Below are 16,192 nucleotides of genomic sequence, written 5' to 3'. Positions count from 1 at the left end.
GTAATTAAAATTTAAAGACAAAATATAAGAAATTAAATATGCATATTATCAAATAGTTAGCTCAATTTGTAGTGATTATATCATACTAGAGAACCCAAGATAAATATTACTGCTGAGATATGCAGAGCCATATACACAGCACAACACAAACTAGTACGACAAAACCAGAAAACAGAATTTTAAAAAAGCATTTACTAAATACTAGTATTCCCTTGTTTTGTTTGGACAATGATACAGCCAGCATTAAACAAAATTGTGGGGAAGAAAGTAATAGCCATTTACAGTTCAGGAAAAAATAAACTGATAAGCAGACTGTCTCATACCTGTTGTACTATTGTTGTTAGTTCCAGACATAGTTGTATGACATTATTTCTTGTTACTGAGTAATCTGTGACAGCAGCAAAAGGTGATCTAAAAATAAAAGAAAAAAAAGTTGAATAGCACTAGCAGATATCCACTTGCAGTTTTAAGTTCATCTTTCAGAAATTCCATTTATAAAAACATTATTTCTAACAGTTTACTTCTGGACTACCTTTACTCCCCCAGAAGCCCAGCTGGCCTTCTGCATCAGTTTGGGAATACCCTTACAAAGACAGCCAGAGGCACTGCTTCCTCCTGTGATATGAACGGTGTCCAGATGTGAATGAGATCAGAGAAGCTTTTGGCTGATTCACTGGGATTCTTGGGAATTGATCTAATATCTGGTGGAAGTAGCAGAGGGAATGAAAGTAGCAGAATGGGTAGAATCTGTATCTAGAGGGGGAAACAGCATTTAAAGCCAGAGATGCATCCATGAATGCTGAGAAGTGGAAGCACAACCCAACATTCTCACACACTATGCTACAGTCAGAACTGCTTAGTGAAATGAACAGTGTAATCCAACATTCACAGACCTTACCTACATGCATCTTAGCCTTTAAAAACTTCACATTAGGATGTTTAAAATTCTTGCCTTCCTGGAAACTTGCTTGCTTTCTAGAAGCACTGCTAAAATGCATTTTGTTAGTGAAGCTGGCAGTCATCTGATTTGTATTCTACAAACCTCTCAAACTGTAAGCTCATATATATGACCTATATTCTTTATTCAAGAAGTAGCCAAACACTAGGCAGGACTGTTGTTTTCTCTAAGAGGAGTCAAGAGCCTGACTTTATCAATGTTTAAAATGAGGATTTTATGGGCATTATTAGCATCACAATGATAGCATTTGTTCCTAATATACCTGCGCTTCAAACATTTAAAACAAACAAAAAAAAGCAGGTGGTAGTGAGGTTGTTTTTATATTAGGATGGGTGACTAATCCCTTCCTCAACTGGCTTCTTTCATCACTTCACACACAGTTGCATATTCCTTGAAGAGTTTTACAGCACTGCTTGGTACTATGCCTTCCTTATTTAAGCCTGAAGACATTTCCAGCACAAAGAACTTTGCTATAAGCAAGTCCAAGTGCTAGCTGTAAATACTCTGTTTCTACTAACAGGTTTCTAAATTACAGTAATTCTACACACAGAATTATTGAAATTTTAGTGCGGGCAGATTTGGAATTATCCATTAATAACTCCATGTGAACTCACCTATCTCTGACTGTTTCATCTCATGCTCTTTCTTCTCTAGTGCTTGCAACCCAGCTCTGATGGTTGATAAGACAGAATTACCTCTGAAATGCTTAATTAAGTCTACCAGCTCTAATTTTATAGAATACATCACACAAGGACATACACTTTCTGCCTTTATTTTCTAAAGAGGAAACCAGTACACGCTTTCAAAATGAAAATACAGATGCTGGAAGCTAAGATAAGTTCCAAAAGGGGCCTTATGAAAGTTATTGGACATAGACATGCACTCACAATTCAGAGTCCAAATTTTCCACAGTATATGACAACCATACAGCAGGTACACACTAGAGCAGGCCAAACCATGGACACACCCAAAGATTATTTCTGAAGTTTAGGAGATACATGAGCATATTAAAGGATGAAAGGTAACTGAACTGCTTGCTTATGGACCATAACTGAGTTCAAGAAGTATTTGGACAATGCTTTCAGGCACATGGTGTCATTCTTGGGGAGTCCTGTGCAGGGCTAGGAGTAGGACTCAGTGATTGTGATCCATTCTAAATCAGGGTATTCTGTGGTAATTGTGTTTAAAGAAGTACATTAGTCAAGATGTACAAAACTGCTGATTTTCCTTCCATAATAGTAAATATTGAGGTTCTGAAATCTACCTCAAACCTTGATTTTAAAAAGGTCATGTTCATTTAGGAACTTACTTTTATTGAAGATTAATGGAATCAAACCAGCAAATGGTATTATTTTACTTTAAGTATGGGTGTTAATACAATTTGATCCTGAAATTACACAATGGGAATTTATTTGACATTTCACGGCCGCCAGCATTTCTCTAAACAAAATCACACAGTAGGTTATGTGATTTTAATACTGCATCATCTTCCCTCATACTTTTGTAATTTAGTTAGGTTTTCACGGTTCATGAGGAAAACAATGGTATTTTTTACCATCATTACTCTTAGTGAAGATCATTAGAAATGCCCCAAATAAACTTTGTTGACTTTAAAGAACAGCCAATTGTACTGAGACATTACTCATTTTAGTCACATTTAAGTTATCACAATGAAGATTTACTGGCAACAGCATGTCAAGCAGGCAGCAAGTGTGTCTGCAGGAGGGAGAAGACTACTACAAATCAACAACTAAAATCTAAGATTTTGAGAAGTGCTTCACAACTGAAAAAGATAAGGAGGCAGGTCTATTTTTTATATAACTCTACTCCTGCAGAAAACCTAAACACTCGCAAATCTCTGTACCTTTTAAACCAACTTCATTGCATTGATTTTTGCTGATGCCTCTCTGGGGTATTGCTGCAAACTGGACCAGTAAAATTGCAATTCCCTTGCCTCCCCATCCCCAGTTCAGTGCACATCCCTGGAGGCAATCTGCATGCATGATTACACAGCCACTACTACGTAAGCAACTGGATAAATGGTAAGGGTCTCTCCAAGTATTTGTCTCCAAAGGAAATGTATTTTGGTATTCCATCCCAAGCCTCAACTTCAGTAGGCAAAATGCAGCAAGACATAGTGTAACAACATGCCAGCATTTTCAAATCAAAATACCAACAGAAAATTCACTGCAGGATCACTGACTGGACTTCACATGAGACAAAAAATCTCTTCATTGGTAAAATGCCCATTGTTTGTAATTTTAATACAGCACAATATTATTGACTGTGAATAGATTAATCAACTTGTATAAATGCAAATAAAGCCTACATATATTATATCTTGAGGTGACTGCTAAAACCCCTTTCTCCTTAAGACATGAACCAAGTATAAGAAATTCCCTGTTTAATTAGACAACTTCTCTCTACTAAAAAAAAAATCCTTGGCTTGGTAGAGCCATTTCTATTACCTTGCAATTTCTATGCTTTTCTTTCAAAGCCACATTTTTCACAGTCCCTAGGTCTTTCAGGTCTGAAGTACCTCATACAACTCCAGTTAAGAAAATTCCCTGAGAAGAATTTGCAATATTCAACACATGTACTGTCCAGTACGGTGCTTTTAAAGTTAAACTGAACTAAAAAACTACCTTGGTCTGGGGCCACATGTTGCCCCACTTCCTGCTGTAACATCAATCTCAGTGTCTCGTTGTCTTACCTCTCATAGTCATTTCCAAGATACTGCCAATACACATTTCCCTCTTTGTAGAACATTTTTTACTGTTTCTTTTGCAATTTGTTCGCTCTTCCTTCAAAATTGTGATTTTCTTTGCAACACCCACATGAAAACACCTTTGTAGCTCCAGAGCATGCCTATCACATGCCCCTTCCACTCATTTTCTCTTCCAAACCTCTGCTAGCTTTCCATTTTGATTATCTGTCTAACCCTTCTACACCTGATATTTTAAGGAATATAAATTTACACAATCACATGAATGCTTTTGCAAACACATGCAGGGTATTTTTTGCCTTTAGTCTCACATTTTCTCCATCCTTCTCCTTTCCAACACTTGAAGCCAGTAGTCATTTTCAAACCACTTTCACAAATGAGTGGGTAATAGGTTTCAAGGATAATTAAGTTCATAGACATTTTGTGATCATGAATACAGCTGGAAAAGTGGGAACCACAAAACCTTTCCACTGTGCAAACCTACATTGTGAGCCTTTACCTTATGAGACACCAGGGCAAGATGAAGAGCTTTGAAACACTTCATCCACAGGGAAAAAAACACTGGTGCTTACTTTTTTTTCTTTTTTAATGCTAAAGTCAATTAACTTCAATGCCCTGATCTATATAGGATGAAAGGTTTTCCTAAGACAAGGCATGAAAAAGCTACTGGCTCTTTTCGCACTTTTCTGAACCAGTGTTTGACATAATCTAACACCTCTGAAATGTGAATTTATTTATATACATGTAATGTAGGCTGCAACACACATCCATGTGTGTACACTTTTATGAATTGAGACCTAATTAGCATTTTTAGCAGTATCAGCATTTTTCAGAATGAAAAAATAAGTTATATTATCAAACTTTCATTAATGAAACCACCCTGAAGGACTGGTAGAAAAAATAGTCACATTAACATAGCACAGCTAATTCCATCACAGAATTAAAAAATAATACAATTCAACAGTTATTAATAGTCATAACTATTGATTGCACATGAATAAAAATCCTTCAAAAACAATTTAAAATTTGTGAAAGAGATGCATACCCTATCTCAGTATTTCCACATTATCAGCTTTTTTGTCCTCATACACTGTAGCCTCATCTGTCTTCTTCATATAACATTAAGGGAAAATAATGCATAGAACTAACAATTTCACGTTAAAAAGCTGCAATTTGGACAAATATAGACTGCTGATAGTAAAAGTATAACCCAAACCAAAAATTAATCCTATTTCACCACTAGCTGTAGTCCTGAGATACTTTTTAACAATAGACACTGTGACCAGTTCAAAACCAACATCATACTTATTTTAGCATCCTAACAAGGGAAAACATCCTCAGAGCTCTTTGATTAAACATGACAGCCCAAAATCTTTCAAAGAGAAGCAACCAAAGCAGTAACATAATGCCATCTTCAAAGGCAACATACTACGGTCAAATAAAAATCTGAATGCACAAAACTGTTGTATATATACTGTGCCTAAGCCATCTAAGATTCATAGTTTTAGGCTTTCATGAATCAAACATTTCATTTGTATTTCTAATGTAACTGCTTTATGTAGAATCAGGGAAGAATGCATTGGACAAAGGCATTCTTTAAATGAGTGGTCTATTAAACATCTACAGCTATTCCAGGAGCACAATACAGTTAAGTACCACAGCATTCTGAGGCAGCACTTACTGACAGGTTTGATATACCAGTCAAATCAACAAAAAGGGAACTGCATAAAGGAAACAAGATTCAAAGGTTTAAGGCGGAAACCTGGTCAACTGATAGTGCAATACTGTTGTGGTGACTAAAGAATCACTAAAGTCTTTACTTCTTTTTGCTTGGGTTTCATTTGTTTACTCCCACCACCTTGTGTATAAAGCAGATTTACCCTGTCAGATCAAGTAATAACCAAGCACAGCTAACAGGACTGCATGAAGTTTCTAATAACGGAGACTCTAAACCAGTAACACTTTCTTTGTAAGTAAGAAGTTATGGGCTCACAAACAATGTGCCTCTTTACTAAAACTACAAAATAGTCACAACATTAACATCACCAGGGCTCATTCAGCAAAAACAATGAGGCAAAGAAACAGAGCTGAATATATTCTACCTACAATGGAAGGAAATGTATGCATTGAGTATGTCACCATGGTGAAAAGAAGGATATCCATTTTGGAGTGGGGAACATTCTCCTACTACAATGCTTTACATAATGCAGACTTAAAGGGTGTGCTAAACCTGAACACCCAGAATTGTTCATAAATCAAGAGCATTTACATCATTGCAGGCTGCGCTTCTCTGATGCATTGATGCATCACCCAAAAAAGGCCATGGTGTAAGGCTTGGAGATCCTGTTCTGCTGTCAGCCACTGAAGTATTCAAATGTCCTTAACTTCAGAAACAGATTTTACTCTTACTTAAAAGGATTTATTTATGGATACAACTGCTTCACAGATGTGTAGCAATTCATGCCCATACCAAAATAATTTGCCCACCTGAGGTCTAGAAGTTATAGGATTACACCCAAGTATTCTGTGAATGACCACCCTAAAAGCAGACGTAGAATTGTTAAAAAGGCCTTTTAGTGTGAAAGTTTACATATTTTTATTTCTGTCAGCAATTTCACCATATATTTTATATAACCAACAATTTCTATCTACAGTTAGGTTTTTTCCCTGCACCTTCTTTTTCCATTTTGTTCATGTACCATGTGTTCAGACAGCAGTGGTAAGTTCATCAGACTGATGCACATCTGTCAGCCTGCTAGCTTTTCTCTGGTCACAGCACTGAAAGTCTTGAATACAAAAATCTATCTCCACAAAATCTCTTTGTTTCTACTAGACCTACTTAGACTGCAGTGATATCTGCAGCAGCAGTTCAAGTTTTTTATTTCCAAAAAGGGGATAGTGCTAGTATGAAAAACAGGAGTTACAGAAGAGTTGCTGTGAAAGACATATTGAATCTCTGCCCACACAGATGGCTGAGTCAAACAGTACTCTAAAAAAATCCAGTGGTGCTTGACAAATCCTAATTCATGATCAATAAAATCTGTGACACAACAACAGACGCAAAATGTAGCAGTTATCTCATGGGAAGTTGACTGTATTTTCTTAAATTCTTAAAAGAAAAAAAAACCTACCACACTATCTTAGTGTCTCTTTAATGAGAACTCACATAGTCCTAAAAACAACCAACCCTTCCTCACTCCTATTCTCTAAGTCTGTGCTTATAGTTTATACAGGTATTAGTCCCATTGTTAAGATCCAAAATGTTCTACTGATGTTGCACAAGATATATGGTATAGAGAGTCCTTGCTCAGATAATATGGCCCAAACACTAGACCAGACAGGAAGAAGCCCAGAAGCACAAGTAAGAATTCCATTCTTGCTTAGTGCAATCTGCAGGAAATACAGATTTTGAGGGATTTTGGTTGGCAAAGACAACTGAAGTGGGGTGAAGGTGAATGAAGATAACGTATCAAACCATGAACAATGTGGAAAACGACATCACCAAAAGTTTGTGCTGGTGGAGCAAGAAGAGAAATGGGAAGAGACAGAGCTCATGAAGCTGCCATCAAATGTCACCTCACTTCAGCTTTGCTAAGGATCCTTCCTCTTCCACAAAGAACGATACAGTTCTTCCCAGTCAAGACTACAGTAATGAGCTGTACCTGTTAAATCCAGCTGTCCCATGAAAGCAAAATATATGATTTACAGTGGGACTTGAAGAGGAACAATAACATGCTCAAAGGATTTGTAAAATCCTTTTACTCCCAAGGCTGTCTTCACTTTGCAGCAGCTTCTGACTCTTTAGGAGACAAACTCAACACTCAAAGTTGTGCCAGCTTCTGAAGAAGATACAACCTTCTGTCAGCCTGTCAGGCGGTCTTCGAAGATCTGGGAGAAAATCTATTGGATGAATGATGAGTCCTTCATTCTGGACTCGTCACAATTTCAGTACTGCAACCAATAGGTATCAGCAAATTAGCAGAAAATAAATGAGCTGGGAGTACAGTACAAGACCTGGCTGTGTCCTAATCAGAGAGAAAGCTACTTATAAGCATTAGTAAATGCTCTAAACTTGGGGCTCAGAAGAATTTTCTGGGATCTCTACAATATCATTACTTTCCAGATGATGCTTGCCTCTAGACAACTGGAAGGTTTTCACTGGTGTCATTGAAGATACAAGTAACACGGTAAAATCTTAACAGAATTTTGTTAAAAATGGAAAAAAGTAGCTGCAACTCTCAAAATCCTTGAGGTGTTCATGCTGCTTTTAGATCACCATGGAAAAGCTATGGATGGATAATGTATATATACATAATTCAGAAATTACAGAGACAGTGAATACCAACACATCCACACACAAAGCAACATTTTACAAAGTGTTTTTCAGGTGGATTGTAAATGTGTGGTCTAAGAATGAAATCTTAATCAGGAATGACAGAAATAAATATGCCTAATTTCAATTCCAATTAAATGTGTAGATAGTACTGGACATACTAGTGCACAGAAAAAAAATACATTCATGAGGTTAGAAATAGCTTTATGCCAAAAAATTGTAATACATTCACAGTGCAAATCCACCGTAGTTCTAATTACACATTTTTAAATATTTCTCACCAGGATGAACTGAATCAGCCCTATAAAAGGCAGAAGAATTTCCAGGAATCTGACACATCAGACAAGAAGGAAGATAAAGAAAGGTGACATATATTACTATTCCAAAGAATACAACTTTCATGAATTACAGGAGTAAAGACTGAACAGAACCCCCGTGATTTATAATTCCCGAGAAGTATCACGGAGATATTTCAATTCCAAGTTGCTTCGATCAGGTAAATAGTTTCTTGCAATAGCCTGAAGTGTGGGTTTCTATCTGTCTAAATTACGTTAAGCGTCAAGTAGAAATGCATCACCCTTTCACAAAAGACTCGTGGTTTTTCAAGATACCAATCTTGTCAAGAAATTCGCTTGGAAGAATTTTAAGATTACAGAGAAAGTATAAAACAAAAGGTTTTAAAGCTATGAAGTCTCCTGAAAGAGGAGACTTCATTTTGTGGGCTGAGAAAGTAACAGGAAGTTAAAATTAGATTCAAATGTATCAGTGTGATGACAGTTTCCTTACAGCGTGTTATTGGAGAGTTATTTCATGCTCTTCAAAATCGTCAGACGATTTCTTTTGAAAATAGAATTCTCCATTAAGTTTTCCAGCTCATAAATGAAACTAAGCCAAATAACTTTTAAAGCCTGGCAATAAAAGCTACCCTAATTTTCAGTAAAACTCAATTTCTGACACACATCTGGAAGTAGGACTGCTCCAGGCAAAGACCTGGAACAAAGAGTGTCCTTGGATTGGCCCTGCACAGTAGCACTGCAAAACTACAGTGAAAGTAACTCAGCAAATCACAACTCTCACACTCTTTTAGATAACTGTGCATGACCTAACAAAGTCCTTTAAGATCTTAAATGTCCCACGAAACCTCATAAACAGAGCATTCACTACAGCAACAAGTGAAGCACAGCCTGTATGGAGTCGTCACTATTTTGTACGTGTAAAACCCACATCACTGCATGTCTAAGCAAGCTGGAGCTGCTGCTTTTCCCAGACATGACCTCAAAGCCTCTGCCTAGGGGCAGCCTAGCAGGGCTGTTACAATGGGGTGACAAGCCTAACAGCCACTTCATTCATCCTAATGGTTTGCTCTCCCCTCTCACAACCCAAGATGCAACTGGTACTAGAAAACAACCAAAAAACTAAGATTTGGGGTCTAGATTTGATAGTAACAAGGGTGCAGAATAAAATTAAATCCATGTTCCTTACTTTTACTAATCAATTTTTAAAATCTTTCTATCTCCCCCTAGTGGCCCCAATACTTTCTTAGAAGGTACACAAGAAGAAGAATCATACTGATCTCCAGATGTTCCCACTTCCTGAGAAAAATGTAGTTATTAGCCTATTTTCATCCTCATTTGGGGTGTGCACGAATAAGGAAGAACAAACTTTACCAAAATATCCAGATGCTCATAAATCAAAAAATTCTTAAAATATTTTAGAAAACATTTCTTAGAACCAGGTGTTTAGATCTTCAAAAGGACTTTCCTGGAAATCTGAAGCTTTCTTTGGACACTCAAGACAGTATTGCTGAAATTTCCCATAATTTCCCTCATTTTTGACTTTTTGGAATTCCTGGGTCTGATCAGCTGTCATTTCATTTCAGCTAAATGAAAAAGTACATGTAGTGCACAGTACTACAGCAACACACCAGTCCTCAGATACAGATGTTTTCTAGCATTAATAACTACTGCTTCCTGAACATTCATTATTAAATTAATATTAAGTTGCAAAAAACCCATTGTTCTTCAATGTGTTAAATGTATGTATATATGTATATGAAATTTACTTCTGAATAACAGACTATTAAAAAAAGAACTCAAAACCCCATCAAACAAACAACCAAAGAGCTTGCACTCCAGCTTAAGAAGTGGAAAAGATTCAGGCCTCACCTAAACCATTCATATAGAAATCATTTATGGGAGAGAAGCTGGTTTTCCTCAGAAAAATGAAACACAAAACACACAACAGTAAAATTAAATAATTCTGTTGGATTTTAAAAGTTACACAAAGATCATACTCTGAAAAAAACTTCAGCTGCTGGAAACAAAATAAGATACACCTTTAAATCAAGAAAAGCATTTTATTTTCTCTGATGAAAATTCACTATGATATATTATATAAAGACTTACAGATAGACTAATTTCTATCACTTTAGGAATTTCAATTATTATCTTAAATACCTACATATTATTCTTGTTATAATTGGAAAAAGTCACTACAGATGTAGAAAAAGCACTTCAGTCCTGGTCCCACATATGTCAGGGTAGGCAAGAGAGGTAAAGGTGTAGAGCATTACCTCTAGAAAATCAGAATTATTTCACTGCTATTTAAAAAATCCTAAAACACAACATGCATGTTTGTACAAACACACTCTGGAATTATATGTTGACATTTACAAAATGGAAAGTATGATCAGTTTTGTGAACTTGATAGAATCAAAGCAATGAATCTGATTTATGCAGGTTAAATTGCTGCTTTACATTTAGTAAAAAATACATATATAACCTAATGATGTCATCCTGTTGCTTATATATGTTGTGTATATATGTGTAGGGTGACAGTGCATTTGAAGGTATTGTATTGAAAAGCTAATCTGAATTGCATGCAGACCTAAAAAAAAAAAAAAAATTGGTACAAACATCCCCTTGTAACATGTGAATGAATTCTGCTTCCATTCAGTTTCTATTTTACATTTTGTAAAGTAGTTGGAGCTGGCTCATGTGCTTGATCTGGTTACCTGTGAGACATTTGGGAGATTTTACCTGTCCAACCAAGCCAGAAGACTTTTAGCTGCTCCAATCAGATCCACTACTGATGTCAGAAAATCATTAGGTAATTTGCGACTGGTCCTTCCATCATAGTGACCACTCCTTCTCCTCCCAGTAATGAAGTTCTGCAGATTTTTGGCAGATGCATTCAGTTTGTGAGAAAGGGTTTTTAGATTTTCTGTTTCCAAACCATAGTTCTGCATTGAAAAAAAAAAAAAAAAAAAAAAGAAAGAAAAGAAAAGAAAGTCAGCTTTATAGATGAACAGAAGAACCAAGAACAGCAAGACTGATATTCTACTTCAAAACTTAACCATTCCTAGTAATTAAGGCAGAAATACACCCACTCAGTAGTTTTTAAATGTATAGAATGTTCTGTTTCATGCACAAAAAGAGAACAAAAGAAGAGCAAAATTATGAGTGATCCTTTAACTTGTTCTAAGTGTACTGAGAAAAACATCTCAAACAGAAAACCTAGTCTGGAAAACTGTTTTTCAAAGCACTGCATCACTCTCAGTAGATCCCATGTCTACACTCACAATAATTCCTAAGACACACCCGGCACCAGGCTTGCAACGAGCATAAGTATGTAGCATGCACATGGTGTGACGCTAAATTGGTTTTGTTGGCTTCAGAGATCTAAGGTAATTAGCATACTTATTTTTTAGCAGTCAAGGACCGCTACAACCACAGACCAGAGAACACACTGCCGCCCTGCTCAACCTCTCTTTCACTCGTTTAAAGTCAAGTTTTAAACTTTGTTTCCATTTAACAAAGTTACATTCCTTAAATTATATTCCTTAGCTGTGCAGAAGAGACAGAAATAATTATGCAGGAATATTAACAAACAGTATTAACAAACAATACTAACAAACAGTACCTGCAAATCCTTCAAAAGTAAAAATGTTACCTAAACAGCACTCAAGAATGCCCTGATTTAGTGTTCTATTACAATATAATATAGTACCATCAGCAATTTCTCATTTCTGTAAAAGATTTGTTTTCCTCACACACAGAGTGATAGAGTTATTACAAAAAGGACTGATTTTCCTTTGCAAAGGAATAAACAGTTGCACAGACTTGAGTTTTGTACTCCTCTAAGAGAATTACGGAATTTTGAAGGTTCTCACTTTAGCCATGTCACAGGGTGATAGCATGGGGTGCTGACAACTTGCTCAGTTGACTCGTTACAGGACATGGACCATTTCCTACCACAAACAATGAAGTAGAATGCACAAAGCCCCTCAGATGCACATAGGAAAATCTACATCCTAATGACACTCCGTGACCTCCCCAGCTCTCCTCCCATGCCCCTCATTTGCTTCCCCTGCTGATCTGTCCACAAGGAGAGATGGCAGAAGAGATACTCTCCTCAATGCTAATTTAAGACTGCTGAAGCTTATTCACCTTAGGCTTTTTTCTATCAGAACTGGGGAGCAGGGTGTGAGGTGGTGATTATTTATTTACAGCAGTTGTCATGCTCCCAATCCAAACCATCTACTAAATGAATTTAATCCTCTTGTACTACACAGGAACTGCAGGAACATTATATTGGAGCCATTCCCAGTGAGCCCCCAGCCCTCCCACAACATCCACTCCCACGCCAAGGGGGGCTCATGGTGGAAAGGAGAGATTCCAGCACACAGCTCGTCTGTCACCTCCCAGCCAGCTCTGTGTGCTTGTAAACTGAGCACACCTTGTGAGGGAGCTGCTCAGCCAACAGCCATCCTTCCACAGCAGAAAATGCACTTTGGAACTTTGCTGAAGGGGGCACTGACCATTACTAAGATTGCATTTCATAAACCATTACTGGAACTTCTGTGAACATCCCTATCTTGGGCAAAAAAGGCTTTGCAGGCATGTTTCTCAACTACATAGATGCTGTCCCCTGCCACCACAATCAATCCCAATTAGACAAATTGTATGTTTGGGCAGTGGCTTTTCCACCATGCAAATATTTAAGAGCAATTATACAACAGACAGCGTTAAGTTATAAATAAAAAATTACAAGATGAAAATAATTAATTTGGATTGAAAAGAAAAATGTACTTTATTATGCAGCTAAATGGCTCATAACTAATAACTTATTAAATCAATCCAAAGTAAAGAGATAAACATCAGATAAAAATACATCTGGGTTTTTCCTGCAGCTTTCTGTGGTCTGGCTGAGGGAGTATGATTAAGGAGCAAGGGGAGTAAGTCTGAAAAAGGTAATAGGTTTGTTCTTACTTCATTCTGCTTCTTGAGAATCTAGTTCATTTTGGCAAAATTAATGGGGGAAGAAACAAATAAAAGATATTCTCATGAATGATAAATCACTAAAAATGTCTTAATGTCTTAAAGACCAGCCACAAGCAAGCCCCAGCAACATGGCACTCACACCCCCACACAGGGTAAAACCACAGGCTGCAGGCCAACCACAGCCTTCCCACAGGGCTGCCTTCTTTCCAATACACTGAAATGCTGAATTTCTTCATTCAGCAGGCTGTTCCTAAGGAGCTGAGTCTGATAATCCAAATATAAAATTAAGGTGGGAGAGACAGGGGGTGTGTGGGGAAGGTGCCATACAAGCTCAGGCACCTACTTGTCACCCCAGCCATGCCCCACACAGGGCCACAACCAGGGGAGACCACTCTGAGGCTGAGGTGGGACCCCGAAAGTCCTCAACAACCCCAGATTATTTCAACTCCCCATCTTTTGCCATCTCCTCTTTGTATGTACCTCACCTGCTCAGACAGGCTGGTGCAGGTTCCCAGCCTGTGCAGGTGGTCCAGAGGAAGCCCTGGCAGGCAGAGTACAAACCTCCAGTACCACTATAAAGTCAAGCACCAGAAGAAAAGAAAATCTGCAATACTGAACACTGCTAACCAAGCAAAACAACACTGAAAATTTTTTGTACAACAGGAAAATAGTCTGCATATATGTATACACTTTAGAAAATCAGCTACAAAACCTTAGTGGCTTCCTCTTAACATCTAAGTGATGGCCACCTACAGAAACATTATTTTTCTTTTTTTCACCATCACATATGAGGGAAGGAAGAGGCAGCATTAACAGATTCAAAGCCTATTTTCACACATATTCATCAAATATGTGTTTGTGTGTGTGTGTGTACGTGTTAACATAAAACACTGCGCCAATGTGAATTCAGTCTTACATGAGGATGCCACTGACACTGGTAAAGCCTCCACCTGTAATATCATACAGATAAAGCCAGAGATGGGAAATACAGAGATAAATTTCAGGCAAAATGTATTTCAGGGTAGCTGTGTTTATTGAAGCATTTAAGTAGAAGGATCCTAAAGCAGAAGCCCAGCAATCAAAATCCTCATTTTGTTTATCACTAATATTTCTGGCCCACATTAAAAGCAACCAGAGTTGTGTGTTCAAATGCTACAAAAAAGCTTGCTTAAATAAAAACTACCAAGTTGAATTACACTTTATATTCAATAATATACTATTAACAACACGGTTTTGTTAGAAATGCACTGTGTTTATTTTCAAGCACTGTAAGAAGATAATTGCAGGCAAAGGACACAGTTTTTTGTTTTCCTCTAGTCTGCATTTAGCCAGCACTAATACAAGTTACACTTTTATTAGCCAAAATATATTCACAAGCACTGAAAGAGCCACAAAGAAATCTCTGCATGCCTGTAGAGATTATGAGAAGTGACACAAGTCTAGGCATCCACTTCCTCAGTGAGAGGCCACAGAGTGTCTTCAGAGATACCCTGCTCCAACAGAAAACAGCTCTAATGGAGTCTATTCTGGCAATCATAAAACAAGAACTTGTTGAAGCTGAACTACACAGAGTAATAGCTTGTCAGCAGGTGTTTGAACTGAAGGTGGTGGGAGCTATTAATAGACATCTTAACCTGCTAATTACTTTTCTGTGGCTTCATATGACAGTGTGAGTGAGGAATTGTAGCTCTTTTTTTCACATGCTGACAAGCAGCAGCTCTAATCACCACTGATGAATTTTGCTGGGTATTTTTGTAAGAAGAGCCAGCCTGGTCCCTCTGCAAGCCCATCCTTGCACCAGCATCCCAAGAGTAGGAAGGGGGTTCACAAACCAAATGTGAAAGTGAAGCAAAATTTTCTTTAACTAGCTTGGTCAATGTTCAGTAGTGCATTCCCTGGTTCCCTAAATTTAAAAAAAAAAAAAATTAAAATTTAGACCTCATCTCTTTCCTGTGTTAAATTCACTTGATTCTTGCTGGCAGGGAAGTGCATCTGACACTTTTAGCATAGCTGAAAAGTAAAGTGTCCCTAACTCGAACAGTGCTAACTAATCTCTGCTGGCTTAGACAGACTGTCTAGAAGATGCCAGGACTTTAGGGTATTTTTATACTGCCCATTGAAAGTGCAAGGCCATCTCAGCTACCCAAATAAGCCAAGCTCACATCTAAACACAGTACAATGTGCAACACAGTACAATGTGCAACCACAGTCCCATTAACAAATCCAGAAATCCCTTAGAACAGCTGTCTCGATCACAACTTTTTTGCAACCATGAATACCTCTATGTCTCCAAGCACAAATGCTATATCAAGTTCAGTGACACTGTTTGACTCTTACACAAGACAGGGAAATGAACATATGGCCTCTCTGCCTACCACTCTAAATCACTGTGTCTTTTCTTCAGCCCAGAAAGCTGAAAACCTTGTGACACAAAAGGCATGAAAACCATACTGCTGGAAACCATGTGGAGCAAAAGACATACAGAGACCAGTGTTCACATCTGCTGAAGAGACCCAAGATGGGAACTGAAGATGCTACTATAATACTGGTGCTTGTGGGCAAGAAGAAAATAAAAAGCAGTATCTTCACCAGACAGCAGAGCAGATAGGAGCACGTACACCGATTAACTTCTGCTGCTCCTCTGCAGAAGGCAACCACGACTGCATAAACTGAAGAAGGTGAAGGTTTATTTTAATTTGGTAAATATTTTTGTAACACACACAAACAATATAATTTAAAGAAGAAACAAAATGGCAACCTTTTGAAAAGACAACTTTTATAGTCTAGATAGCTATACTGAGTAATAAAGTATGTGTAAAGAAGTGCAACTTCTCAATTACATCTGATGTATCTCAGTAATAAGGATAACTATTACAAGAATGAAATAATAAGTT

At 37.5% G+C, this 16,192-nt stretch overlaps 1 protein-coding gene across 8 annotated transcripts in view; it reads right to left on the bottom strand.

Annotated features, from left to right (window-relative positions):
* CNKSR2 (connector enhancer of kinase suppressor of Ras 2) overlaps positions 1 to 16,192 on the bottom strand; it is a 206,079-nt gene that overhangs the window by 147,164 nt on the left and 42,723 nt on the right. For all 8 annotated transcript variants that reach the window (XM_077781642.2, XM_085559605.1, XM_077781641.2 and 5 more), the window contains exons 3-4: positions 11,055 to 11,257; positions 324 to 411 (exon numbers count right to left, since the gene is read on the bottom strand). In XM_077781642.2, the coding sequence (XP_077637768.2) occupies positions 324 to 411; positions 11,055 to 11,257 (291 nt within the window). The remainder of the gene's footprint in view (positions 1 to 323; positions 412 to 11,054; positions 11,258 to 16,192) is intronic.

The sequence above is a fragment of the Lonchura striata genome, chromosome 1, assembly GCF_050655825.1.
Source record: "Lonchura striata isolate lonStrDom1 chromosome 1, ASM5065582v1, whole genome shotgun sequence".
Lineage (NCBI taxonomy): Eukaryota > Metazoa > Chordata > Aves > Passeriformes > Estrildidae > Lonchura > Lonchura striata.
The sequence above is the reverse complement of the archived record's forward strand: the minus strand, read 5'-3'. Positions and strand labels throughout refer to the sequence as shown.